Source organism: Phallusia mammillata, chromosome 1 (assembly GCF_965637545.1).
Source record: "Phallusia mammillata chromosome 1, kaPhaMamm4.hap1.1, whole genome shotgun sequence".
In the NCBI taxonomy this organism is placed as follows: domain Eukaryota; kingdom Metazoa; phylum Chordata; class Ascidiacea; order Phlebobranchia; family Ascidiidae; genus Phallusia; species Phallusia mammillata.
Genome location: NC_137252.1, coordinates 27,190,522 through 27,217,859, shown reverse-complemented (window position 1 = coordinate 27,217,859; position 27,338 = coordinate 27,190,522). Strand labels below are relative to the sequence as shown.

The following is a 27,338-nucleotide window of genomic DNA, read 5'->3' as shown; positions in this document are numbered from 1 at the left end:
ATACCAAGTCGACAATCTAACCTTAGCAATTCGGCTTTTTAGGCAGTGTTGTGGATGTTCCATCTAACTGCTTTCCAGTTAACACATTAACACAGAAACAAGTCTGGCTCATGTAAACACATTGCGTGGGCATGAAGTTTCCAGTTACTGGGTCGCAGTCAGGGGTCGGGACGTCGGCAATCATCGGATTAGCAGACATCACCTGTTCTTCCTCACACTGCGTCCCTGAAACAATAATAAACTGCGAGTTACAATTGCAAACTGCTGCAGGGTGCTTCATTTTAAATTTTTGAAAATCCTCATGGTAATTTGCACTAAAAACCCGTTGATTTAACACGCAGTTTGAGAGAAAATTTATACAGTAAAAACTCTACTTAAAGAGCCCCGGCACCGGAAAATTATTTTTTAGTATGTTGTTTGCCGTATTTTTATAAACACGATTTCAGGTTTGAAACCACAAAAATCGAAGTTACTAGTCAAATATTTACGTTTTAAATCTAAAAACACTGACACCTTGCGGATATTTTGTCACTTAGCGCAAACGTCATGTGACGTCACCTCGTACCAACTTGGTTTGGAGCCTGTTTGTAGTGGGTGGTTGTATAACATTTGCGACGCCTTTTACGTTAGTCAGTTTAGGTATTTTGGTGTTTAAATGTTTTCATTTTCATACTCAAGTGTGCAAAAATGCCTACAGTGTGTTCTTTGTATGGTTGCAATTCAAGAGGAAATCAAAAGGCCAGCAATATGACACTTTTTCGCTTTCCAAATATAAAGCGATTGCGGTCAGCTTGGATTAAATTTGTTAACGTAAAAAAATGGAAGGGACCAACGAAATACAGTGTTCTTTGTAGCCTACATTTCACAGATGAATGTCTCACAAATAAAATGCAGTATGACAGGGGTATGGCAAAAGTTCTGGTGTTAAAGCCAAATGCCATTCCATGTATTCATTAGAACAGTCTTCTTCAACAAGAAATGGCATTGAGAGCAGCTGCAAGAAAAGTAGCAGATGGTATGCTTAGTTAATTGTTTTCTGACATAACCTCATTTAACATTATAGTCTTTAATATTACAATTATGTTATAAAATTTAGTTTGTTGTCATGCCATTTGCTTGGTAATAACAAAAAAGTGTGGTTATGAAAAAAAGGTGTGATAATATCAATACATTTTCATGTAGGGAACCACCCAATCTAAGCTATGAACCAAAATACATTGTGTGTAAAGGAAAACTTCTTTACCTCCTAAATGGTGTACCAGAAGTAAATTAACTGCAGATTTTCCAGGACACTCAGCTAAATTTGGTACATACACAATGATGGATCTTTGCAACAATAAAATTGTTGCTATTAACCTTGTTCAGGTATTCAGATGGTAATTTCATAATATTTTCTAGAGCAATGAAGTGGCAAACAGCAATGATATGGAAAAAGAAGGATTCTTGGGATGCATTGAAAACATCACAAGCAAAGGATTGTTTATTAAAGACTTTGTGACTGACAGGCATCCACAAATCATTAAATACATTAGTGAGAAATCGTCAGAAACAAAACATTATGTTTGGCATGTAGCTACAAGTATGATAGAAATACAAGACGAGCATACACCAGTATATTTGTGTTTATGGTTTTGAATTTAGAAATCCAAAAGAAACTGACAGCACTTTCTAACAAAGCATATTGCAAAGATTTGGGACCTTGGGTGAAAAGCATATGCAACCACATGTATTGTTGTGCAGCAACATCACAAGGGAATTCACAACTTATAGTTGACAAGTGGCTGTCAGTCTGGCAACTTAACTCGAAGTCTTCCCCAGCACCATTCAACAAATTTTCTGTAGGCAGTATACCTGTAACGCATAGAGGTTGCTGGTGGCATATTGCATGTTAGTAGTTAGTACAGTAAAACTTACTCGTGATAGGTGTTACCCTCATCATGATTTCCCAATTGACGTTCAAATTGATAACATGCTGCTTCTAATACATACACGTTGAGACACATAGATTCAAATCCAGGATATGCTTTTACACAAAGCAGATTCGACTCAGAATATTCGTTGAACTCTGCTAACTGCTGTTGCACTTACTAATTTCATGGCAACAAACGCATGATTTTCTCTCCTCCATTATCACATAGTTAGTACATAAACACCTACAATAATTCTGTTACGTGAAAAATACCTTTTGTCAACAACAAAACACATACCTTTTAAGCAAAAAGTTGTTATTTATTGCTTAACTGTCAAGTACGTATCTATGTTAATTTTATCAGTTGTAAACAATAAAAAAATGTACGCATCAAAGCTAAAACAAGCAGTTAAAACAACAGCTGACCAACACCATTGTTAGAAGTTGGTACGAGGTGACGTAACAATCGCATAACTTATATGTAAATATAGCCAATTATTATTTTTTAGATTTATTTCAAATAAAAGAATGTTTTTCAACATTGCGAAATGATGAATGTTTTTCAACATACATCACTAGTTGCAACTGAACCACAATGACGTTAACGTTACTGTTTATTACTGTTTAATATTTGCAAACGCGCTTAAGTGGTTAAGATCTGAAGATACTTACAAGGATGGCCCTTATTAGGAGGGCAATCGCGAAGAAAAACACAGTTCCCTTCGTCGTTCCTGAAAAATCCGTAGGGACATTTGCACACCAAGGTGGCTGTGCTGGTGGAGCACGCGTCATACGAAGTCGGGTTCGCACAAGACGCGTCACAGGGAAACGGCCCACCAATAATTTCGTTTTGCTTGGTGCCTAAATTTTTATGCAGTTAGTTAGATAATTGAATAAGTGTAATATGTCACATGTTTTTAAAGAGGATATGCTCATGAAAGAGGGAATTGACACAAAATGAGTCAGTTTCTTGGAAAGTATTTTAAAATTATTCAAAGAATACCGACGACTGTTGATAATAAACAAATTATCTATTAGAGCGCTAGATATTGTTCAGTAATTAAATAGAACACTGCGAATTTTATCCCATTTAAATTTAATAATGTTTTTTTTTTCTAAATGTAAAATCCGAAACATCTGATATTAGCCTATATGGGGATGTTATGCGCTTGAAGTAACTTTAAGTAACCTTATTAACAAAAGTAGCATTACAGGATAAATAATACTTACATGTTGGTGGAGGTACATACGATGAATGTGCCACAGCTGCCACGACGGTGATAAGCAAAAGACGGTTAGCAAACCACAACATTTTTGGAACTATCTTTTATGCTGTGTAATAACACTACAATTTTTTTGACTTCAGTACAGCATTTTACACTGTTGGCAAAACAATCATTGTTAGTTGAATTTCCCTTACTATCAGTGCTGTGTATTGAAATTTACCCAAGTGGAGCACACAAATGAAACTGACAAGTTTTTATACGGTTATTTTTCTAGTTTTCTGTTTAAGACTGCAATATCCATCTCAAGTCTAGACTGACGTCACAAACTACAATACAATTTTATTAACAAAGACTAAGTCTTTCAATCTATACTTAGTCAGCTAATTTCAGTTTAAATAAGAGTTAAACTATTTAGCAGGGCAACACATTTATCGCAATATATATTTCAGTAATTTTTGGTATTTTACAGACACCTGATTACGACCCTCTGTTCTAATCTAAAGGATATTTTTATTTACCGGTTTATTTTCTTCAGTTTTATTTTCTTTCAAAAGATCTAATATTTAAATTTGTTTTATTTACTATTTTTTTATTTTTTTGTACTGTAAAAAAACACGTCTATACATATTTTTTGGTATTCAAATTTGTTATAACGCGCAGATTCTCAAATAAACCACAGTACGCAGTTTGCACGCACTCCTATCTCTTACAAAACAACTGCGCAGTTGCTCGATTGCCAACTTGACTAAAAATCGACCAACCACTCTCGCCTATCACCTATAACCTTTATGTAATGCCCAGGAGAATGTGTTATGAATACATTACAAACATAGGCCTTTAATGTTGTTAACCATGTTTCAACATTGTGCTAAAATACCTTTGGGAGTTTGATGGCTGTAACGTCCCGTGAACGCGCCCCGGTTATAGCGCGGAACGTCACACGAGGAGAGAATTGAAACGCGATTCCTAATAGCCTCCAACAACCAGTCCACACAGATAGATGTTTTGCTGATCTTATTAGGCGAATTCTTTGAATGTAGGACGATGAAAACGAATAGGAAACGTATAGGAAACGGTTTCTGCATAAAGCATGACATTAACACACTGCGCTTTAAATGCAGAAATATAGCACAAATCTTACCAACTGTTGTGGTAACCGGAGAGAGTAAATAGCACGGGTATTCAACTCGCATCAATTACTGGTACACACCTAAACATACAATAACATATATCACCACACTGCGCCTTTATGACGTCACACACAGTTCTTACCAAGCTATGTTGGGCGACAGTACAGAATAAGTCACGCTTCACGTGAAGATAAAACAGAAATACTGCGTAAACAAAATGCAACTTAAGCACCTTGTCTAAACCCAATTACACGTACAGTACAACTATTACAAAGCGAATGACATATTAGGTCATTGCGGTTAAGTTCACATTCATTACAATAATTCACATTTTGGAGTCATTAAACACATATGTACAAAGTGACTCACCAATAATCGTCAACACGACAATAAATAGCCTTTTCTAATTCAACCGACGCAGCACCGTGCTCCACGGAAGTCAGCAACAAAAAGAACTGAACCACGTTGCGTTATCACACAAAACTGGCAGCCGATTATTACGTCACACAACGCCATAGATTACAACACAAGTTGTACTGAGGAAATGCGGGAATCAATAGAAATCTGCAATTACTGGCAAATAAGATGTAACATACCCCCCCACAATGTACGAATCCAAGGAGTACATTTACAACACAACACACAAACATCGGCAGTAATTGCGAACACAATAAACACACAACTAATCACGCATCGCGTCGTCGCGGCATAGCAAGCACAATTTTGCAATTGGGCGTCTGAGTGCTCCAGTGTGAGTCTTGACGATCACCTGACGCACTACTCCCTTCCGATCAGGAAGCACATCGGTCACGCGACCCAGAAGCCATTTGCTCCTAGGCTGATTATCATCCGCTACAAGCACAATGTCGCCGACCGTGAAATTAGAATGTCCATTTGCCCACTTCGATCTGGGCATTAGCGTCGGCAGGTACTCGCGCGACCATCGTCGCCAAAATTGGTCGGCCAAGTATTGTACTTGGCGCCAACGGTTACGATGGTAACAGTCCTTCCCCGTAAACAGTCCAGGGGACATATTCGGCGCTGCACGTTGCAGCAGTAGGTGATTTGGTGTAAGGGGCTCCTCATCCTTCGAATCGAACGTCACCGGAACCAAGGGACGAGAGTTCAGGATGGCCTCGACCTCCACCATCAGCGTCATCAATTTCTCATCGGACAATGTCTTCAGGGGGGCAACGCGTGCCTTGCCTATTACAAACGAGCAGTGAATGCATCCTCGCTCGTCTACCAGCCTCAGATAGGTCACCGCACCGTAAGCTGTAGATGACGCATCTGCAAAATGGTGCAATTCCGTTTTTCGCACCTTACCAAAATCGTGGGGCTTCACGAATCTTGGCAGAACGACGTCTCCTAACCGCGGTAGTTGCTGCAACCATTTTGCCCACGATTCGGAGTCTTCATCGGTAAGAACGTCATCCCATCCCAGCTGCTTTCTGCAGAGATCTCTTTGCATCGTCTTTGCCACCACGATCACAGGCGCTGCAAAGCCAAGAGGGTCGTATAAGGAACTTACCACCGACAGGATTGACCTTCTGGTGTAGGCTGTAAGCTGCTTTACATCGACATTGAAACCGAACTCGTCCGAAGAAACGTTCCACCGAACGCCAAGTACCCTCTCGCACGAGGAACCATCCACGTCCAGCTCCTTCACCGATTTAGCCCGTTCCTCTTCATCAATAGACGCGAGAACTCGCTCGCTGTTGCTAAGCCACTTGGTTAGCCGAAATCCCTTCTTCTTGAGAAGTGCACAAATACCTTTGACCAACTGAACTGCTTCTGCTTCAGTCGACACGGATTTTAAACAGTCGTCAACGTAGAAATTCTTTTCTACCGTCTCGACGACTTCCTTTGGAAATTCGCTTTGCAGATCATTAGCGGCTTGTTTAAGACAAAAACTCGCGCAGGAAGGGGAAGAAGTTGCTCCAAACAAATGAACGAGCATCCTGTGCGCGGTGGGCTTCTTCGACACATCGCCATCAGGCCACCACAAGAACCGAAGCGCATCGCAGTCTGTCGGCTTCACACGTATCTGATGAAACATGGCCTCGACGTCGGCGACAAGAGCTACCTTTTCCATCCGAAATCTTGAAAGAACTCCTACTAAGGAATTGGTCAGATCCGGACCCTGGAGTAAAGCATCATTCAACGACTGGTCGCGGTATTTGGCAGCACAGTCAAAAACTACCCGTACTTTCCCGGGCTTGTGTGGATTTGTAACAGGGTGATGCGGCAGGTACCATACTACCTCTGCAGACTGTTTCTCATCTGGAACTTCTTCGGCATAGCCCTTAGCTATGTAACCCTGTACCGTCTTTGTATACGCATCGCGTAGCACGGCGTCGCGTCTCATGCGACGTTCCAAAGAACCCAAACGATTTAGCGCCATGTCCCGGTTGCACCGAAGCGGTTGTGCGTTCGGGCGCCATGGCAACGGCAACTCATAATGACCTTGCTTGAATTGCACACTGGTTTTCATTTTATCCAAGACGAACCTGTCTTCACGCGACATAGGCATCGCGTCGGGGTTGGTGTCTTGAAAGTCGGTCTTCCACATTCGCTCTAACTTCCCTTGCAGCGAATCATCGGCAACTTGAGTAAAGTTGACGGAAAACAAATCGGTTGACTTGCTAGAGACAGGTCCTGCCAATGCCCATCCAAGTGGAACTCTAAATGCAACAGGTTGCTTCGGTTTTCCCTTTCGTACCTCTTGCACGAGAAAGGCCTCTGGAACGTCCAGCCCGATGAGCAACAAAGCTTCACTGCAATCTACCTGTGGGAATGACAGGTCTCTGATATGTGGCAGCGCATCCAATTCCGCGTTTCTCGGAAACTTGTTGGCGGCAATAGGCAGACAATCAACAGCGAACACCTCGGGAAGTTCCACAGTTGTGGAGCCATCGAGCGAAGCAACAGATAAATTTACTCTTTTGCCCTTGCGCCTGCGACTGTCCCCGTTGATCGTTTTAAGCGTCACGTTGCTAGGTTCACCTTGCAGCCCAAGCTTATCTGCCAGTTTCTTGTCGCACAAGGTAATGCCCGAGCCAGTATCTAAAAGAGCGTATGTATTAACAGCCCTACCGTTAGCATGGACTTTGACCGCAACCATCATCAAGTTGACGCTCTGTCTACCAGAGGAAGCATGACAGTCCTTTCCAATCGCCGACACAACCGAACAAACTGTCCGTTCCAGCGCAGGTCCTTTGACAGGAGACTCGTCCTCTCTCTTCTCTGGCGGATGCAACAAGGTGTGATGGGCTTCATTGCAGTCCCTCACGGTACACGCTTTGGGGCTGTTGCACTTAGTGGCAAAGTGCCCAAATCTGAAACAATTATCACAGAGTCTACGGCGCCGGGTGACGCGCAGACGATCGCGGTAAGGAAGGGATTTAAATTCCTCGCACTTAGCAAGCACGTGGTTTCCCGAACAGCACTGGCACAACGGGGTAGTGGGAAAATGGGAAGGTCCGGCACGAACCTTCGGCCTAGATTCTTGTTCGCTTACAACGACATGACTGGAAGCCTTTACATGACTACTTTTACCTTTCGCCTTCTTAGCTTCGTTGCGATGCTCATCGAGCATGCGGCTGAACAACGAATTTGCAATCCGATCCTCAGTTTCCACAAAGTCGACAAGATGCTCAAACAAAGGTTCACGGCCAGTATCTCTGAGGATTTTCTCAACACGCCGTTTCCAAGCCTCCTGCATCTTAAACGGTAGACGATTCACAACAGCAATCAACGTAGGGTAATTATTCATCTCGGAATGCTCGTCAATGTCTGAAAGTGTAAGTAAACAATCGCGCAGCGACTGCGCAAACTCGCTTAAACCAGCAGCATCGTTCGGTCGCAATTCTGGACCGTTGACAACACACCTCACACATGCATGAGCGATTATGTGTGACTTGCCAAAGTGGTCGTACAGTAACTGTCTCGCTTGTTGGTACCCGTTTACCTTTAGTCTAAAGCAGTGTTCAATCAATTTACGGGCTTTGCCATCACAATGCTGCGCCAAATATGACAATTTGGCACCGTCGTCATCGACCTTGTCGTCGATACGAGAATCAAAATTGCGGACAAACTTCCAATAGTCCATTGGATTGCCGTCAAAAACGAGAACTTTAGGCTTTGGTCTGTTTATGTGCTTCACAAGCGATGCAATCTCATTGTCATGTACGCCAGTTGGCTTGACTGAACCATATATACAAGAATTATTTACAATTGGGTTTGTTGCGGTGAAAGAACCTTTCTCATCAACCGAAGATTTAAATTTAGGCGCATATTGGGACAGGGGCTCTGACGGAGCAACATAGTCAACCACATACCGCTGGTCAGGAGGGCTTCTCTGCGACGTGACAGGCGGTGACGTGAACAACACGCGACGTTGATCCCCGAGCGGCTCCTCCAGGGGAGGCGTGGTCGATTCACCAGAACCTTCCTTCACCGTCACGTACTCCGTGTTTCCTGACATCTCGTCCCAAACCTTCTCTTCAACCTCTGCGGCTTGTAGCTGATGCTGCAGTTCCAACATTTCTATTTTATCTCTTTGGCGCCGTTCTTCTTCAGCACGACGGATTTCTTCTTCGGCTCGTCGTCTGTCTTCTTCTGCGCGTAGTATTTCCGTTTGCCTGACCAGCTCCTGCTTCTGCGCAGTCTGTTGAATAGCAAGACGCGCGAGCTGTGTCGTTACTTTAACTCTAGTTCTACTGTTAGTCGAAGAACTCGAGCGCCTACTTCGTCCGCAGAACGAGTCGTTGTCCTTTGGACTCTTATCACCGCTTCCACTCGGACTAGCTATGTTAATAGGTAAAACATTGCTAGATAAAGAATTTACGTCACGAACCCAGTGAGAAACACGGTCATCGAATTCGGTCTTGTTTTTTCTCACGCTTGCTAGTTCTTCGGCAAGATCAGGATGCGCCTCGTAGGCAGCAACAGCATCGACAAAAAGATGTTCAAGCGCAACCAATACCGTCTCGAGCATCTGCTTGTTGTGGTGGTCCTTCATCAGGTACTCGGCGACTAGGTACTGTTCACTGAGACGTCGACGACAATCAGCGACCGCATCAGGAGTCGTGACGTTTGATTGACTCATCTTTGAACCGCTTAAATATTTAACAAACGGTTAAACTTGTCTTCAACACACAGTTGAAGCTTATTTCAAAAAGCAGTTGAAACTTGATTTCAACTGCAGATTGTGTTCAACACCCAGTTGAAACTTTCTTTCAGGAAGCAGTTGAAACTTGATTTCAACTGCAATTGTCTTCAACACACAGTTGAAACTTTCATGTAACGTCCCGTGAACGCGCCCCGGTTATAGCGCGGAACGTCACACGAGGAGAGAATTGAAACGCGATTCCTAATAGCCTCCAACAACCAGTCCACACAGATAGATGTTTTGCTGATCTTATTAGGCGAATTCTTTGAATGTAGGACGATGAAAACGAATAGGAAACGTATAGGAAACGGTTTCTGCATAAAGCATGACATTAACACACTGCGCTTTAAATGCAGAAATATAGCACAAATCTTACCAACTGTTGTGGTAACCGGAGAGAGTAAATAGCACGGGTATTCAACTCGCATCAATTACTGGTACACACCTAAACATACAATAACATATATCACCACACTGCGCCTTTATGACGTCACACACAGTTCTTACCAAGCTATGTTGGGCGACAGTACAGAATAAGTCACGCTTCACGTGAAGATAAAACAGAAATACTGCGTAAACAAAATGCAACTTAAGCACCTTGTCTAAACCCAATTACACGTACAGTACAACTATTACAAAGCGAATGACATATTAGGTCATTGCGGTTAAGTTCACATTCATTACAATAATTCACATTTTGGAGTCATTAAACACATATGTACAAAGTGACTCACCAATAATCGTCAACACGACAATAAATAGCCTTTTCTAATTCAACCGACGCAGCACCGTGCTCCACGGAAGTCAGCAACAAAAAGAACTGAACCACGTTGCGTTATCACACAAAACTGGCAGCCGATTATTACGTCACACAACGCCATAGATTACAACACAAGTTGTACTGAGGAAATGCGGGAATCAATAGAAATCTGCAATTACTGGCAAATAAGATGTAACAATGGCTATGATTTGATGTTAAGTTTGGCGCCTGTAGCGTGCAATACTCATGTGTTGTGTTGAAATACGTTCAACGCAGCCAACTGTTTGACATTTTCACTGTGCCTGGGAGCAGCGGGTTCCATTGCGGCAAACGTTTTTGCACAAAGCCGTGTGCAAAATCCTGAAATCCCATCAATAAGAACTTACAAACGCGTTTTCAGGTCTTAGGTTTGATTATTCTCTATGGCTACGCAGTTAACGGATAAGGCAGACGTCCATTTATTGTCCGCAAAAGATATTTTTTTCATTTAACTAACATTATGCCCATTTACGTTCTTTGACCCCAACTTTGACCGTTGAACAAATCGTTATCAGTTTATGTTGCAGTCATTTGCCACCAATGAAGAAAAATTACGATACCAACATAATATCTTTAACCTAGCACGAAACTTTTCCTATTTTATTTACTATTTTAAAAATCGTCATATATGACTTACCGGTTTACAATACTGCTTTAAGGCTACAGTTTTTTATATTCTTTACACAGTGTTGCCACTCCTAAAAATAAGTTTTTATATTTCATAATTCACTTAAGTTTTTTAATGAATAAAAAACACGAACTTGTTTATCAAAAGACCAAAGGTCATGCAGTGGTATAAAATATATGTTTGTGCCCTTATAGTTGCTCCTATCGAATATAGAGCGTAATCGCCTCTTTAGGCCGAGAAGAAGTGCCGCCCATGATTCACGAAGCAGTGGGAATTCGAAACCTTAAACAGTCTCAAATAGTACGACTGGGCAATAGTTTCGAAGGAACCCTTTGTAAACAACAACAACACATGCACGCAAATCTAAACACAACAAAAAGCGTAAAGCCGATGTTTCATGAACCGAATTGAAGCCAGACTTTTTTTAGATTTTATTTCAAACAGAAGGATGTTTTTCCAACATCGCAACAAAATTAATATGTTCCTGTCTGTGAGCCTCTATCAGTTTCTGCATGAGTGTCTGAAGACCTTTAATCTTTTCCATGCATCGTGAAACTTCGACCTGCTCGCCCTGGCCCGAATTCTGTTTTACCACACAAAACAGCAGGAATTAAAAGCCGCAGATTCGTATTTTTTGTTTTGATCATAACAAATCAAGTAAAATCATTGAACAGTTATGTTGCAAATGTTTTATTAAGCACTGTTGTGGCCACTAAACCAGGCAATCTACAAAAACCATAACTCACGTCCGTCGCACGTTAATTTACAATTGGTAGCGCAAAGAGTTGAATTATTAATTTTGCACCTAAAGTGGGGTACGGTTGGAAAGTAAGTTTTCGAAAAGTTTACATTATGATCTACGTTTCAAAGTTCGTTTATTAAATTGTTAATGATATAATATCCAACCCCTTATAACCCCAACCCTTACATCCCTGACAGTAAGCTTTTTTGGAAATATACCATTGTAAATAGATTTAGTGTCCTTTGCGCCACCTATCGAAAATTAGCTAAATGTGCGACTGACGTGAGTTATGGTGTTAGTAGATCTTCCGTATTCCTTGTGCATTAGCTTGATAGCGTTTTCCATAAAGCTACGTTTATAAATCGTTGCTAGGGTATCTAGAGATGTCGATACAAATAGACGAGCTATGATGTATTTCTTGTGTACAAGTAGCGATTTGAAAAAATAATTCACTGACATTGACACTTAAAATTAGGCCTTTAAGAAATCTCGGCATTTTCTTTCTAACCTTGGCCATAGATTTTCTTAAACCGGAAAACGTGTTGATACAGTCTTTTAATTTCTCTTCCAGCACGTCACGCTCCGATTGTAAGATTTTTATGTTTCGCTCTAATCCCCATAACCTCGTCTGTAAAGATTCCTTTTCGGCTCGTTCGGCATCACTTTCAACTGATCGTGAAAGAACACAGAAGCTCAAACTGTTAACAAATTCTTTCAACAAACAGACAAGTCTATACATAGCCAAAAGGTAAGGTCTTTTGACAGTCAACAATTCGAGTATTTTTAAAAGAACTGGTCACTTTGTTAAATTTGCTTTTCTGCGGTAGAGCAACACAAAAACTCACAGTAGAAAAGGTTTGTTAAAGATACCGATAGATAGCGTAAAGAGTACACTTATTTAAATTACCAGTGATACTGGAATAGGCTGGGAAGGAACTTGGCCGAATGGTCTAGCGCGCCTGACTCATGTACAGACATAAAAAAAATGATCGGCTTTCGTCCCCAGGAGTGTCCAGGGTTCGAACCCCGTGAAAAAAAAATACTGGCATAGGCTTAGGAACTAAATTTAACAGAAAAAAGTAAATTTTTGGGTTGATTTTATTGTTATTATTACAAAAAAAAACTGAGACAAACCCTATTAGCCTTAACCGTCAACATTTTTTTACACAAATTGCATTTAAAATATTTGCGTGCGCCACCTATCGGAATTTAGCAAACCTGTCAGTGTGAGTTATTGTGTTGGGAACTCTACCCTTTTCTGCACTGTAAAAAGTTTTTTGTACAAACATTCTAGGAATGCAAAATCTGGGTCTTTCATTCAAACTGCCTTTATTGAGCTGCACCTTTTACTTTATCCAGTCGTGTTCTTGATTCGTGCAACATCGACTTGGTTTCTAATTTCTCTTCAAGCGCAGCCCACAGTTGATTCAAAAGCATTTTTTCTTTGTCTATCCACTCTTCTTTTTGACGCAACAAACCCAAAATTGTTCGACGACTGTAAGAAGGAAATAATGTTGCATAAAACTGAAGGGTAGTTTTTCTCTACTGACATAAACCAATAAAGTTTAGTCTGCAGGCGGAGAATCAAACAACCCTCTGCAGAGAATTGTGCAATACATAATGCAGCAATAAAACCACTCAAGAGTTTTTAGTTAATGCAACACACTATAACACAGTACCATGATTGTGCAACACTTGACGCCAAGATCTAATTCTAAGGCAACGCTTTAGAACCGTTCTTTGCAGGGGCACAAACATAAGCGCAAATTAGGCGAACTGTGGTAACCAACGCAAAGGTCATATAAAAGCACCCTTACAATCACAAAACTGCGACCAGTGCGTTGCGATTACCTTTTAGCTACCTTTTTGCATAGTCATTCATCTTGTCCACGATTTTTAAACAGATTTTGCATCTCATCACACTTACCGAATATAAATTCCAAGAGCAAAAGCAACAAGTGTAGTAGCAAGCAATATGAACACCTGAAACCAGCAGGAGTTCGGATCTAGTAATAGCACAAGAGCATTTCCCAACCATTCCAGTATAGAACCGTCTTCATCGTCAGAGCCGGGATCGATGCCCAAATATGGAATTATGAACTCGCAGCCACTCTCGTACGTTTTTGAAACAATGTCATTTTCAGAAAAATCCTGCGCCTTCACTTTGCAGTACCTTGGCATTTTGATTTTCTCGTCGCCTGCGAAATAACTTAAAACAGGGGCCTTTCTTTGATAATGCAGTGCAGATTGATGTTGTTGATAAGAAACAAGCCTGTAGGTCCAAAACTGTTGTTTGTGATGTAACAATAAACGTAAATAGCATGACAAAATGAACCCAGGTAAATTTTGTACAAGATAAGTAAAGGATTCCATGGCTCGCTGTTTTACAAAACGCAGCCAAGAATTTTAGGAAACGTGGAAAAGCAAGGTAGCAAACGGCATAAATCGAAATCGTTTCGTGATATCGCTGGACGTTTAAACTTAAAACTTGCAGTGGTTCCAAAACAGGGGTCTGATTTTGACCAAATCGCGAGGGATGACAATTCGTTTCTTGATGAGTGCTAAAGTTTAAACCTAGTGTCATTCTATCGGTCACAAGTAACAAACAAAGGGAATTGTTCTCGAACAGTCGGCCGGTTTCAATCCTATCTGTGATGTAACAAATTCTGTGCCTTCAGTTTAAATTTCGTGAGGCAACCGAGAAACTGTTTCTGCGAGTTGTTGAACAATGTACATGATTTCGCAAGAAGTGGATTGGGTTTTAGTTGCAAACTCAAGGTTTGCTTAGTTAACCGTGATATTCATTCAACTTCAAACAAGGGTTCTTAAAAAAAACTGCACAAGGGGTCGATAGAAAAAATAAGTTGAGAAACCGCTCTTTCAAAACAGAAGTATTTAAGTTTCTTCAACACCCTTTTTGCATCGTTGGCTAATTCAAGCCCACGATAGTTAGACCCTAATCTGCACACACTTGAAAAAAAAACGATTCATTTCAGTGTGCTCTCAACGCGTCAAGATCGAACAATATAGAAAACCGCACAGACCATTGAAACCGATTTTACAGTGTCACAAACACTTGCGCGTTAATCAATATTCTCGCAGCAATTTTGATTTTATTGGCAAACAACAGCGATGGGCACCAAACTTTACTTCTTTTTGGGCTTGGCTGTGAGTGCGGCCTCTTCAGCTTCCTTCTTGCGCTTGGCACGGATACCGAACAACTTGGCATTGGAACGAGCCATACGGAGCGATTGGAAAACACTGTGCTTTCTTTCCTCGTCAGTAATAGCTCGGGCTTTCTCAGACTTGAAGGTCTGGTTAAAAGAACGGTTTATGCGCGCCACTCTCACACAAAGGGAAATACAAAACATGCATGAATATGCCTTACCGCCTTAATGGGCATAACATCTCCTTCGTATTGCACAGCCATCTTGATTTCCTCTGGCTAGAAAAAAAATTGTGTGTTTAGAAAAAAAATTGGCATAAAATGTTGTTGTCATGTTTAGAAAGAAAAGTACTGTTGTCCAAAGCACCATACACATAAGTATTAAAACGGTACACGATCTTACTAAGTTGACAAGAAAATCAAAACAATATAATTTGCTAAAATCGTTTTTGAGGCAATGCGCATCCTTTTGTTACACACACCTTTATGTGGGTTTGACACTTTTGCAAGCAATACCCACACTCTTTAGCAGAAACACCAAAACTTTTCAATTTAGAAATGTATCTAAGACAGCAGTAGGACTGCAAGTAGATTCCTTTGCCTTTCAATTTTTTTTTAATGCAAATTATTTGATTGGTAATGTTTTCTTTAATCCTACAGCATTTTTGCAACAGAAAAACGCAAACAACTGAATTTGGAGAATTCAAACAGCGATGAAAAAATTTTTTTAGGGCCATTTGCAGGTTAAATAGAAATGTTTGCAACTACAGCATAACAAACTTATTCTTCATTGAGTGTCCCTATTTACCACGTTATTTACAATTACACAGTATTTTGAAATATCACATGCAGGGTTGCATAATTGTAGTCATAGGTTTTTTTTAAATTTAAAAAGTCCGAGTTTAACTTTTTATACAACACATAAATGCAAAGATTTGTCCAAAAACATTTGGTTAACTTCAGATGAAAATTTAATTTTTAGGTTGTCCTTATTTTGGGGTCCATATCGATGGCAAGCCTGGATGTAACCTCTTTCGACTCTGCAACTGTGGTTACAAGTAATAATTCACAATCGTTATCTAAACTTCTTCAACCACAAAAAAATTAAAGTTTTGAAGAATAACTTCTTTGATACAAGGCACTGATAACAAGCTTACTGCTCAACATGCAAACAAACATAATACTTCAAGAACAAAGCAATTTACAAACTAAATTTTTCCAAGGATAGAACTTACTGAGCTATCACCCTTTTTGGGGTGTGCTGGGTTTCTGGGGAACAAAATCAACTTCGATTGATACTCCTTAAGTCTCTGAACATTGCGTTGAAGTGATTCAGTAGATTTATTTCTACGTCTATGGTCAACACATATTCCAACTGTTGGTGCAAACTTTCGGTTGATGCCAGCTGCCTGTGTACAAAGCACAGCTTAATTACTAGATGTATATATCAAACACTTTAGCACACACACAAAAATTGGTTTCTGTAGCATGTTTTAAATCTGTTGAACAGTAATGTTATTTAATAAGGCTAATCAGTGTTTTTTTAAGGTGTTTTGGGGGACCAAAATTTGCCAGTAGCCTAATAAATAATTCGTTTAAGCAAATATGGCTATTTTTGGGTATTTAAATGAAACACTTGCGGTCTCTTAAAACTACTTAGCGGTCACCCAAACCAAACCTTAAAAAAAAACCTGAGGCTAATATTACAAAAATATAATTGCACAAAAAATCAGAACATCAATTTGCTTACACTAATAACACAAATATACAAAAGGCATAATTTTATTAAGTTAGATACACATTTTAGAAAAATTAACAATTTATTAATCATACAACAGCAATAATTATTGTTTCCAAGAAATTGATGCAAATGCCAGTCTTTTTGTTTTGAAAAAACATTTTGTACATCGTTTTCAGGGTTGCACATGGAAACTGTGCACCAAAGGCATTATTTGTCCGGTCTTAAACTCTATTCCCATGCACACATAGGTCCTGCACGTCTGAGATCTTGTCGGGAACTGCCATGTTGTGCAGACTGGACTATATTTACACAAATGGGTAAAAATATCCAGTTCATATTAAATAATACATATTCTAACACAACAGTTGCAGTACACACAGTCAGCACAGCAGACAACTGAAACCCTGACCAGGTCAATAGATTAAATGCAAGAGCATCTTTTCTGTTAAACCTAGACCTTAGCTGTCATGTGATGCATAAAATATTTTCTACTAAAATGGAGTTGCTGGCACAGATTGTTTCTGGCAGAAAATAAGGCATGCAATATGTCATGGTTTATATAAATGCAAGAGCATGTTTTCAGCTAAAGCTTTGAAGATGATATAATAGTACTAGAAACTTACAGAAAGCACTCACCTTCAGTTCTTCCAAGGTAAATCCACGACCAAAACGTTGTCTGGTATTGTACTTGAATGTTGGACATTGAACAATGGGCCTGAGCTGCTTTACCGGCCTGGGTGCAACTGCCTTGGCTTTTGTTACACGCCTCTGGTGTCTCCTGTACTTTCTGGCGGGTTGGTTAAACCATGTCTTGACCCGTGTCTGCCACTTTTTGTGGAAATGATTGTTGCAAATCACATTGTTATGCCGGATCGCCATTGTGACCCTGCAAGTTTAATGCATAACATTATCAAATATCGTTCATTGTTAAGGCTGATGCTTTCCAACTTTTTTCCACAAAATGGAAAATATCTCAACTACATAGCGATTTATACAGATTACTTTTAACAGCACACTTTACCTGCATCGACCAACGAAAAGAAAAACCCAGTTCCAACATGCCACAAATCTACCGCACAGCGCCACAAACTACCACAAAAATTTTTAGTGTTGAAATGCGCATTTAGTGAGTTATTTCAATTTTTGCCTTAAAAGTGACTGTTAAGTAAAATAATACACTCAAAAACTTATTTTAAAGCTGTACAAAGAAATTTATTTTGGTTATTAATTTGTTTTGTTGTAGTAAAGGAGAACCACGCAAATTACTTTGTTCATGTAAACTTCTATTAGGTAAAGTTAGAAAAAACATTTACCTGTTTTGTTCCAAGCTATGACTATAAATAAACCTTTTTCCAAATATTTAATGTCTAAAACAAAGAAATCATCTTATCTGGTGTTTTTATCAACTTTTCAAACTGATGTTCTAAAGAAACAATTTTTATGGTTTTATAACAATGCATGTTAAATTTTAAAAATATTTTTGACAATTGATACCAGTTCAAGCTTTTTCAGTTTAACGTCACACCTCCCCTTTAATGATTTCCGTCCGTTTCCATTGACGTCATATTAAATAAACAAAGCGCCCGACGTCATTGCGCTTTTATTCGCACTTGATTGGTCGGCAGCGAACCATTGCTGCCTCCCGCAGTGTTACAGGTAGCTGATCGATGTTTGCGATTGAACATTTTCTCGACTTTATATTGTTTCACGTTGTGTACCGGCTTGCGCTGTGCCAGCACCCAAGTCGATAGAAAAATCCGATCGATTTTTGGGCTTGCGGTCGGTGTCGTTTTGTAGAAATCAGTTTTTGTGTTTCTTGTCAAATGAAAACGCTTAGCTTAGCTGCGAACAATTTAGCTCAGTCAGGGCGTGTTGATGTAGTATCTGCAAAATATGTTAAACAGATTTGCATTATCTTTGTAACCGTTAGCGGCTAATTTTCTTATGCTAAAGGATTTAAAACGTCAAATTAGTTATTGCATTAAGTGTCTGAAATGTTAATTTCTGTGAATGTGAGCTTGTTTGTGACTTGCTAGCTCATTTTAAACACTACATATCGTTTGTTGTATTTGTATCAACAACCATTGTAAGCATCTTTATTGCATTTTAAAAATGGAGAAAGCCTAAGCATGTTGCAAGTGTTTTGGCATATGTATTACTGTTTGTGGTAAAACTGCATTTATTAACTCAATACGCAGACATAGACATTTGTTAAGGACAACATTTTTATTTTAGGCATCTGTAGGTTAAACTCAAACAACAGTTTGGCACGCAGGTGCAAAATGTTACAAATATATATTTGTTTTGGGTTGTTATGGTCTGCACTGTGCAATTAGTTTTGTTTGACCCTATTACTACAGAAGTTATTGCAATGGGTTGAACTCATTTAGAATTGTTAGTATTTTATCACTTTTCCAAGTGATCATATCTTAAAATTTTCTTATTGAAAACCAAACCAATATGAGTGCCTTTTACTTGCAAAAAACATGAACAGCTTGATCTGTATATTTGTATCCTATGTATGAAAACAGTTGGTACCTTTGCAACCGTATAAAGTTAATATGTTACATTTATGATTTAAGTCCAAAATGATAATACCACTCTTGAAAATCTTGACCTAAAATTTTGCCTCACTATTAATGATCTTTTTTTGTTGACACAGAATCATAGAGTAATTGAGTTTTAGGTGATTGTAAAAATCTCTTACCTACATCATGGCTTCTGAGGAAGAACAAGGTCTGAAAGAATGTGAAGCTTATGTACAAGAACACAAAATACAACAAGTTCTAAAGGATTGTATTGTAAAGGTACATTATTTAGACTTTATAAATGTTTGGGTTTCAAACTGTGCTTAGACTTGGTGACAGCACCAAAGTTTTGGCTTTTTACACTGCCAAAAATTGACTATGTTTTGCATCTGGTGTACAATGTTATTGTTTATGTGAGAAAAGTTTTCCCAAAGATTCAGTAAAATAATACCTTATAAAAACCAGTGGTAAATTTATAAAAATTTGAACAAATGTCTTCATGTTTATTGTGGCCTTGCTTGGACTATAAATTTTTGGCGAACTTTTTCAGTAGGAAAGCTATTTTAATGAAATTAAAGCATTGCTCAGACTAAATATTTTTTAGAGCTTTGCTTGTTGACACAAACTGGAATTGCATTTTTGACCCTTTTTTTACTTTTTAGACAGTAGTTGTATTCAAATGTATTGATACAGTTAAAAAATCAGGTGAATTTCAAACATTTAAAAGTGATAGTGAAACTGTGTAAACATTTGGATAGGCTGTACCTTAAATTCTCTGGTTTTTTTATTTAATTTGCCCATCCCAAGCTTATTAAAATGATATCTTTAAAATATTTTGAAACCTGGACACCTCATTATCTATTACAAAAAATCACCTATGTTTAACATTACGAATAACACTTCTAATGTATAATAACATAAACAAAAAAAATTAGGATGCAAAATCATAATCCTACTAACCTAAAACTGTATGACCCTTTAGTTGGCGATTTTTTTTATTATAACTGTACTAACCAAAGGCTTTAGTTACATGCATAATTGTTGGTTTAAATTGACATAATTTTACCTGTTTATTTACCTAATGATCGCAAGTTTGCAACCCTATTTTATGACTTTTTGTTTGGCTGCGTATGAAAAATTCTGAGATTTATTTGGGTCTTTTGTTTCTTTCTTTCAGCTGTGTATACACAAGCCAGAGAAACCTATGACTTTTCTAAAGGAGCACTTTGAAGCATTAGAAAAGGTAATTATGGCTGATTGCCAGTGCATTATCCCTACATGCTTGGTCTGCTTACACTCACAAACCATTAGTTCTTTTTCTTTCCTGTATGTATTATGCATGTTGTAAATGCTAACTTGTCCTGTCTCTTTGAATCAAGACATTCTAAATGTGTTTGAATTACGGTGACATGTTTCGTGCTAAGTCAAGAAAGCCCAAGGCTAAGGTAGGTACAGTTTTGGCACAATGCATAAAAATGACTTATGTATTGTTTGTTTAACAAAATGTTTTATGTATTTATTTGAATGATTGTTTACATTTTTTGTGTGCAGCAGTTTTTTGTGTTTTATATTAGGGTTTTTATTAAATTAACATAATAGTGTTGAACATGTACGATATGCCTATAAAATCTATGTTTTAGTACCTTAACAATACTAACAGGATTCGTTTGGCAAACCCCTTCATTGTGTTTATCTTTAACAACTGTATAGCCTGTCCAATGTAAGCTTTTTGGACTGACAAAAATGTTGCTGTGCTACCCAACTAGGAACAAATTGTGGACTTTAAAGGGGACATATAGTGCAGTGCCAGCAATGTGAAAGCTGTTTTGTAACCAAAAAAATGAACTGGCTAGCATCTTAATCTTATTTTTGTGGGTAAAAGTTTTAAACACTTTCTTGGCAATTGGTTATACTAAAATTAATTGTCACACAAAAAAAGCAAAAACTACATTTAACATTATATATATTATGTCGCATTTTTCTATAGTTGTTCGAGGTTGACTGAAATATGATATGTTGTGTTGTGTGTTGTGCCAAAATCTGTCTGGTGTACAGTTTGCTGATTGCAATGATTGTTGAGGTTTTAACGCTTTAAAAATCAATTGAAATTAAATTAATGGGTGGTGGCCAGAAGGATCAATAAAAGACATTACTTAATGCAACAACTTAAGCAAAAGATTTTCGGAGAAAATTGCTAACTATAGTATAGCTATTAGACTTACAAGGATTTTTTTCTTTAAACCTATGTATATACACCGACAAAAAAGCTTTAATAGTGTAATTTAGCCATCTGAAATAAATTCTAGTTTCAGCAAATGTAGTATGTTGGAATGGCAATAAAAATACAATCCAAAAAATGTTTTTGCGTGTGAAAAAATTAAAACAAATTGATTGCTGTCTAAAGCAAGTGTACTGTATGATGTACTATTTTAACATTCATGTACGAAGCAACCAGTAATTTTGTAAACATAAACCATGCTTCCAAACAACCATCATAAAAGCTTCTAGTAACTAATATATTATTCGGTCCGTTGGTTTACTACCTGACTATGACATGTGTAGAAATGAAAAAACAAATTTTGAACATAAATAGCATAAATATTGCATTTGCTGTCCAAGCAAGTTTAAACAACAACCCAGCCAATTTAGCTTACACTGATCCCAATCTCTGTGTAGCAAGCCGAGGCGTCGAGCACTTCCCAAGCACCTGAGAAGTCTGGTAAAGATGAACAAGAGGAAGAAGAGCCGTCCATGACTCCACCAACCCAGAACTTCCACAGCAGAAGAAGAGGTGCAGTCAGCGCTGAAGTCTACACTGATGACGATGTTAAGAATTATGTGAAAAAGGTTTGTGATTTCAACAGGCTTTTAAAGTTAACAATATTGCTCAAGATTTCAACATTGCAATGTATTTTTAATGTGCCCAAAATACAGTTAAAATAAAAGTAGTCCAGTAGTTTGCTCAAACCTTAACTTGTAGTTGCTCATCTAACACACAAGGAACTGTACGATTCACTGAAGGTCGCTTAATGATATGTAGTTGCAAGGTATAAGTGCTAGTGGGACTACATGCTTGACCACTCATCTATAAAGAAACACATTGTTGCTTAGTACAGTTAAGCACTGGGATAAATAATGACACTTTTTTTTCCAGGAACTGGTTTGTCCTTGTGTTAATGCTGGAGTCTAGTAATGCATAACTTTACCCATTGTCATTCAAAATGTCCATTCTCACTTACTATCATCAAATCAGGTTTGCCCAACTGGTATATGCAGATAAATTCCATTGATTGTTAAGTTTATTTGATGGCAGCAACAGACAGACATGGATATAAATTTACAATCAACTTGGCTACAGTCAAAAAGAGCTTTTGGGTACTATGCAACCACTTAATAAAAACCACAATGGACTTCAACTAGTCATTACTAGACAAATCCAACAATGCATTTACCCAGGTCATTACAAAAGACTACAAGACAATGGCAGCGCTCTCCAAGGCCATAGAAAGAAATGTGCTATTTTCTCATCTGGACGAGAATGAACGTTCAGACATTTTTGATGCTATGTTTCCTGTGATGAACATAGCAGGAGAATGCATCATTAAGCAGGGTGACGACGGAGATAACTTTTACATCATTGACCAAGGGGAAGTGGATGTGAGTATAACTGCGCTCTTGTGCAGTTCTAGCGATGGTGGGAAGTGCCACATTTTGCTCACTGTCAAACTAGAGATGCACCGATAATGGTTTAAAAGTCATAAAAAGTTGTAGTTTGGACAATTGTGTGGAGTCAAAAAAATCTTTGTAAAAATGGCAGATTTCGCAAACCAAATATTAGATACCTCACTAGTTTAAACTCATAATCACCACAAAAACATGCACTTGTGACACCCTTAAAGAAATATCAAGGACTCAAAAACTCTTTTACCTGCGGAGTATGTATTTCCATTTACACTTTTTAGGTCACTAACCAAGTCAGATAACAATGTATCACACTTAAACATTTATAAAAACGTTCTTTCACTCAGTTTTGTGGAAGTATTATAAGGAAATGAACATTTAAAATAGTTTTTAACACAGAGTTGTCTTTAAATTGTTGCAATTCGTCATCAAAAGGCAGAGTGAAATGTTAGATTTTAGAGTGAAAGTTCAGATATCAAATATGCATGATTTTAAGGTTTGCATGTAGTGTTTGGGCAAAAATTGCCATTGGTGTTACTTACACATGATAACATGCTTTTAGATCTATGTCAACAATAATTACATCAGCACACTGGGTGAAGGAGCAAGTTTCGGGGAATTAGCACTTATCTATGGAACACCAAGAGCTGCCGATGTACGAGCCAAAACCGATCTTAAATTGTGGGCTATCGACCGTGACAGCTATCGTCGTATTCTAATGGGCAGCACACTGAAAAAACGAAAGATGTATGATGACTTTCTCAGTAAAGTGTCTATTTTGGGTAAGAGTAAAATGTTGTGTTAGTTCAACGCAATAGCCTTTGTGGGCTTGAACTGGTTGTTTTTGGCTTAGTAATTGTAACTCCAGATTTGTTGGTTGGTATCTGTTTGTTGGCATAATGTTAAAAAAATTTGATTTACTGTCAAAAGAGATCAGTTTGTTCACTAAAAAAGTAGACAATAATTTGGTGTTAATTTAAATGTTAAATTTATTGTAAAGCTGCTTTTCCTTTTTCACATTTCTGCAAGAGTTATAAAACTTTTGTTTATATATTTCATAGAAAAAATGTTCCGAAAATTTAAAAAATAAGTAGTAGGAATTTGGCCTAAGTATAAACTTTGCTCTAATTTCTGATCATATTCTTTTGAAAATATTATTGATCGTGAATTTTGTTTTGTTTGTGTTACCAATAGCCTTGGAAAATTTTCTAAAAATGGTTTTGATAATACAGAGAACTTGGACAAATGGGAAAGGCTTACAGTTGCTGATGCTCTGGAACCAGTTCTGTTTGAATCAGGACAAGAGGTTGTTGTGCAAGGACAAGCTGGAAGTGATTTCTTCATTATTGTAGAGGTAGGTGCTTTAAACCTATAATATATGCACACCCATTTGTATAATTTGGCACTTTGATTGTGGCCTAAGTTTTACAACAGATAAAAATCGTGCCCTTCATAAAGGGGATTTGCATTCATGGTGTATTTAGTAAATCCTGGATTAGTCATGCATGGAATTTGGCTCATTAGGTATGCAACATTCATTTCGTTGTACTTCCTGTTATTCTGTTTAGTCAGGACTCCTTTTAGATTCATACACAGAACTAAACAGACTCATGTTATATTTTTATGACCAAAACAATGCAATGTATTTCTATTTAGACCTGTGCAAGGCTATTTCAATCCATATTTTGTAGAAATAACCTGTTTTAGAATTTAATATATGCATTTATTTTAGGGATCCGCTGCTGTTTTGCAAAAGAGGCCTGACAATGAAGATTATACACAAGTTGGTACCCTTGGGCCATCAGACTACTTTGGTAAGATTAGAAGTATACTGCAATAAGTTCGGCATTTATACTTTGGTGTCTGCCGCGACATTAAGCTTATGAGGACGTCCTTGAACGTGCTTGAATCGATCAGTTTAAGTTTAGGTTTTATGGGCAGAAAAGCACCCAGCATCACTAGTGTTCAGTATCAAGTACTGATTGAGCTAATGTGTATGTATTCATATCGTAAAGACACTTATTGAACGGTATAGCAATGTAAAAGTTCAAATGGCGAATAAATGGAAATATCCAATTGTGCACAATTTCAAAAGGAAAAACTGTTATATTTCTTTGCCGACTTTATATAAATCATTGAATCTTCTTTTATTGTTGTAAATAATAAAGTCTATGTGTGAGAATTACATACACATATTAATAAACACTGAAACGGATTATTTACAACCATGCATGATTGGGGACCCATGAGTTTCTGCGTGCAGAAAGAAACCAAGGTTATAAAAAATCGTGCAAATATGGGACCCAATTTATTAATAAGGATATGAAAAGTAATAACGTTTCAAAATGGGTTATGGCCAAATGTGCTAAGCCACCCTTTCAGTTTCATTTTGTAATGACCTTTTCAAAAACTTTCTTCTTTTTCAGGTGAAATCGCCTTGTTGTTAGACCGCCCTCGTGCGGCTACAGTGGTCGCCAGGTCGGTTTTGAAATGCGTGAAGCTGGATCGTCCCAGGTTTGAACGTGTTTTGGGCGAATGCTCAGAGATTCTCAAGCGTAACATCGCCCAATACAACAGCTATGTGTCGCTCTCGGTCTAATATGTAGGTCGAGCGGGTGTAAAGATGTGCTACCAACCCATCAGGGGTCTTTTTCTTCATTTTGTGCTAGTGTATCTGCGTTAAAACCGGACAGACAGTTTTGTGCGAATTTTCTCTTTTTTACGTGTTCTCTAACAGCCACAGCTCGGGTTAACATCCTAAACACACGGTGTTGGATTTTTGAACTGGATTATTTAATGAAAATCAAATGTTACATATTACTATGAAACTGCTTGTATGCCCCAATGGTATCTACAGTTAAACTAGCGTATATACTTATTCCTTGAACGCCGTTATATTAACTTAAAACGCTATTTTGTTGTGTTTTGGTTGGTTTATGACGACGAACAAAACGACGCATGTAAATATGCCTCACAACAAAGTGTGTGTAAAATTTCAAAAAAAAGTATTTCGCTTTTTTAGGGGTTTTAACTCCGAGATACAGGTTTAACACATTTATAATGTTTTTCTTGAACACATTTTACTCGTCAAGCTTGTATTTGGCTTGCAAGACCAACTGCGTTGTAGATTAATAACTGGGCTTCGTGCATATTTTGGATTTCAAAATCATAATGATGCTGATATTGCGGGGGGAATCCCCTTACAGTGCACACGTGTTGTATTATTCACAAAAAATTTTCAAGTTTTTGAAACGATACAAGTTTATCTGGGACTGACAAATTTTAACCGATTCTTGAATTAGGTTATGGGCTGTTATTTCTTCACCCTGCTATAGGTGGTATGTGTTTATTTCTGTGTGTTGATTTTGACCGTGTGCAACAATTTGACTAGGTTCATTTGAAAGAGATACAAACAAGAGTATTGCACTTTTTTACTTGATCCCATTGCTACCTTTTTTCATCAGTTTTCATCTAAGTAACACAATGTAATTAGAAAAAAACATCCTTTTAATGAAAATTCAAAATTCCACGCCGAACTGTATTTTCACACTGATCAACTATATTAATTCAAAAATCGTGTGGCTTTTGAGCTGATATTAACTTCAATTAAGTTTCGCGCTTTCCTACCGTTGATTTTGAGTCGTTTTTCTCGATCATGTCAATGATGTCTGTTTGCATGTGATTTTATTAACTCGTTCTTGCTGTGGGACGCGCCCTCTCTCTTCCGCGTAATCTTATTTAGTGTTGTTTCGTGTTTAATAAAGAGATACTGAGCTCACTGCTGCTTGTAATCCATTTTATTGTAGAATGCATAAGTTTCAAGGCTGTCATCGCGCTACTGGTCCACGTAGTAGAATATGTTTGAACGTGTATTCAGTTTCAAGAAAAACAAAAAACGCCTGAGGCATAATTTCCGGAACCGAAGGTTGTGCGGTAAAGAGTAAAATCGTAACAAAAAAAGATCTGTACACACACTTAATTTCAGGAACTTGAATAAAAAAAGACAAGGAGAACGAATTATGTTGAATGAAGAGAGCGCGGTTAATGTCAAATCCTTTACTCAACAAAAGAAAGTTGTCAAAGACCAAGGTTGTGCTTTTTGATGTTTGTCTCTTTGTTAAAGACAAAAAATCAATTTGGGCAAAAAGTCGATTGCAGAATTTTTGCATTTAAAGCATAATTATAAACGTTTGCAAAGACGGCTCATAAACTTTACTTGGAATTGACTGCTACTGCAAATACAAATAATCGAACTTGCGAGTGTATATTGTAGAACTATGTAAAACCTTGAGACTAAATTGACTCGTACTTTTGCAACGGTGCTTAACGCCCTTCATAAGAAGTGCGACTTGGTGTGTAAAAACGCGAGATGGAGTTAAAGAGTAAATAGCGGCATGTGCGTTTTGCTGTAAGTAAACAAACATGTGGGGGGAAAAAACGCTTCATCAACGTGTGGTCAATGTTTTTCTGTTAGTTCAGGAACTTCTGTTGGCACGCGTTTCGAATTTAATAGCATTCTTTTAGCGGATTTTCGTCGTTAAATTGAAAGAAGTGTAGTAATGTTGATTTCGTAGATTGCATTGCGTTTTATTTTCAGTTTTCACTGCAAATTAGA

At 38.1% G+C, this 27,338-nt stretch overlaps 4 protein-coding genes across 11 annotated transcripts; 1 reads left to right on the top strand and 3 right to left on the bottom strand.

The window, feature by feature from the left end:
- Positions 1-4,132: 4,132 nt before the first annotated feature.
- On the bottom strand, positions 4,133-10,392 carry LOC145235334 (uncharacterized). 7 transcript variants are annotated; one of them, XR_013861834.1, is made up of 3 exons: positions 9,815-10,392; positions 4,277-9,385; positions 4,133-4,214 (listed from the first exon to the last, which is right to left on the bottom strand). XR_013861834.1 is itself a non-coding variant. In XM_080099581.1 (3 exons), exon 3 carries the CDS (start codon positions 9,373-9,375, stop codon positions 4,948-4,950), a length of 4,428 nt encoding a protein of 1,475 aa, XP_079955707.1. In that variant the 5' UTR covers positions 9,376-9,385; positions 9,815-9,883; positions 9,946-10,392; the 3' UTR covers positions 4,133-4,947. The 7 variants fall into 7 exon arrangements, 3 of the variants coding, with proteins under 3 accessions (XP_079955707.1, XP_079955706.1, XP_079955708.1); XR_013861856.1 differs by having other exon boundaries at positions 4,133-4,345; positions 4,408-9,385; XR_013861840.1 differs by having other exon boundaries at positions 4,133-4,469; positions 4,635-9,385.
- Positions 10,393-11,038: 646 nt separating this feature from the next.
- Positions 11,039-14,621, bottom strand: LOC145220782 (uncharacterized). 2 transcript variants are annotated; one of them, XM_080087982.1, is made up of 4 exons: positions 13,535-14,621; positions 12,951-13,102; positions 12,116-12,276; positions 11,039-11,448 (listed from the first exon to the last, which is right to left on the bottom strand). In XM_080087982.1, exons 1-4 carry the CDS (start codon positions 13,978-13,980, stop codon positions 11,302-11,304), a joined length of 906 nt encoding a protein of 301 aa, XP_079944108.1. In that variant the 5' UTR covers positions 13,981-14,621; the 3' UTR covers positions 11,039-11,301. The 2 variants fall into 2 exon arrangements, with proteins under 2 accessions (XP_079944108.1, XP_079944107.1); XM_080087981.1 differs by lacking the exon at positions 11,039-11,448 and having other exon boundaries at positions 11,851-12,276.
- Positions 14,622-14,700: 79 nt separating this feature from the next.
- Positions 14,701-17,620, bottom strand: LOC145220808 (large ribosomal subunit protein eL13-like). Its single transcript, XM_080087984.1, has 5 exons — positions 17,536-17,620; positions 17,151-17,400; positions 16,009-16,182; positions 14,996-15,052; positions 14,701-14,921 (listed from the first exon to the last, which is right to left on the bottom strand). The coding sequence occupies exons 2-5, from the start codon at positions 17,391-17,393 to the stop codon at positions 14,754-14,756; spliced, it is 642 nt and encodes a 213-aa protein (XP_079944110.1). The 5' UTR covers positions 17,394-17,400; positions 17,536-17,620; the 3' UTR covers positions 14,701-14,753.
- Positions 17,621-19,153: 1,533 nt separating this feature from the next.
- Positions 19,154-26,501, top strand: LOC145220766 (cAMP-dependent protein kinase type I-alpha regulatory subunit-like). The gene is made up of 8 exons (XM_080087980.1): positions 19,154-19,321; positions 20,220-20,285; positions 21,719-21,889; positions 22,499-22,699; positions 23,286-23,505; positions 23,956-24,077; positions 24,456-24,537; positions 25,150-26,501. The coding sequence occupies exons 1-8, from the start codon at positions 19,229-19,231 to the stop codon at positions 25,320-25,322; spliced, it is 1,128 nt and encodes a 375-aa protein (XP_079944106.1). The 5' UTR covers positions 19,154-19,228; the 3' UTR covers positions 25,323-26,501.
- The last annotated feature ends 837 nt before the right edge of the window (positions 26,502-27,338 follow it).

Bases quoted from the DNA above. Each gene is read 5' to 3' on its own strand.
- LOC145235334 (XM_080099581.1), bottom strand. From the start codon at position 9,375: ATGAGTCAATCAAACGTCACGACTCCTGATGCGGTCGCTGATTGTCGT.
- LOC145220782 (XM_080087981.1), bottom strand. From the start codon at position 13,980: ATGGAATCCTTTACTTATCTTGTACAAAATTTACCTGGGTTCATTTTG. The intron at 13,103-13,534 runs GTAAGTGTGATG...TCCTTCTTACAG, and splicing joins GCTCTTGGAATTTATATTCG to TCGTCGAACAATTTTGGGTT. The intron at 12,277-12,950 runs GTGCAGCTCAAT...TTTCACGATCAG, and splicing joins ACGACTGGATAAAGTAAAAG to TTGAAAGTGATGCCGAACGA.
- LOC145220808 (XM_080087984.1), bottom strand. From the start codon at position 17,393: ATGGCGATCCGGCATAACAATGTGATTTGCAACAATCATTTCCACAAA. The intron at 16,183-17,150 runs GTGAGTGCTTTC...CTTTGTACACAG, and splicing joins TTACCTTGGAAGAACTGAAG to GCAGCTGGCATCAACCGAAA. The intron at 14,922-14,995 runs GTAAGGCATATT...TCTTTTAACCAG, and splicing joins ATGTTATGCCCATTAAGGCG to ACCTTCAAGTCTGAGAAAGC.
- LOC145220766 (XM_080087980.1), top strand. From the start codon at position 19,229: ATGGCTTCTGAGGAAGAACAAGGTCTGAAAGAATGTGAAGCTTATGTA. The intron at 20,286-21,718 runs GTAATTATGGCT...ATCTCTGTGTAG, and splicing joins ACTTTGAAGCATTAGAAAAG to CAAGCCGAGGCGTCGAGCAC. The intron at 21,890-22,498 runs GTTTGTGATTTC...GCATTTACCCAG, and splicing joins TTAAGAATTATGTGAAAAAG to GTCATTACAAAAGACTACAA.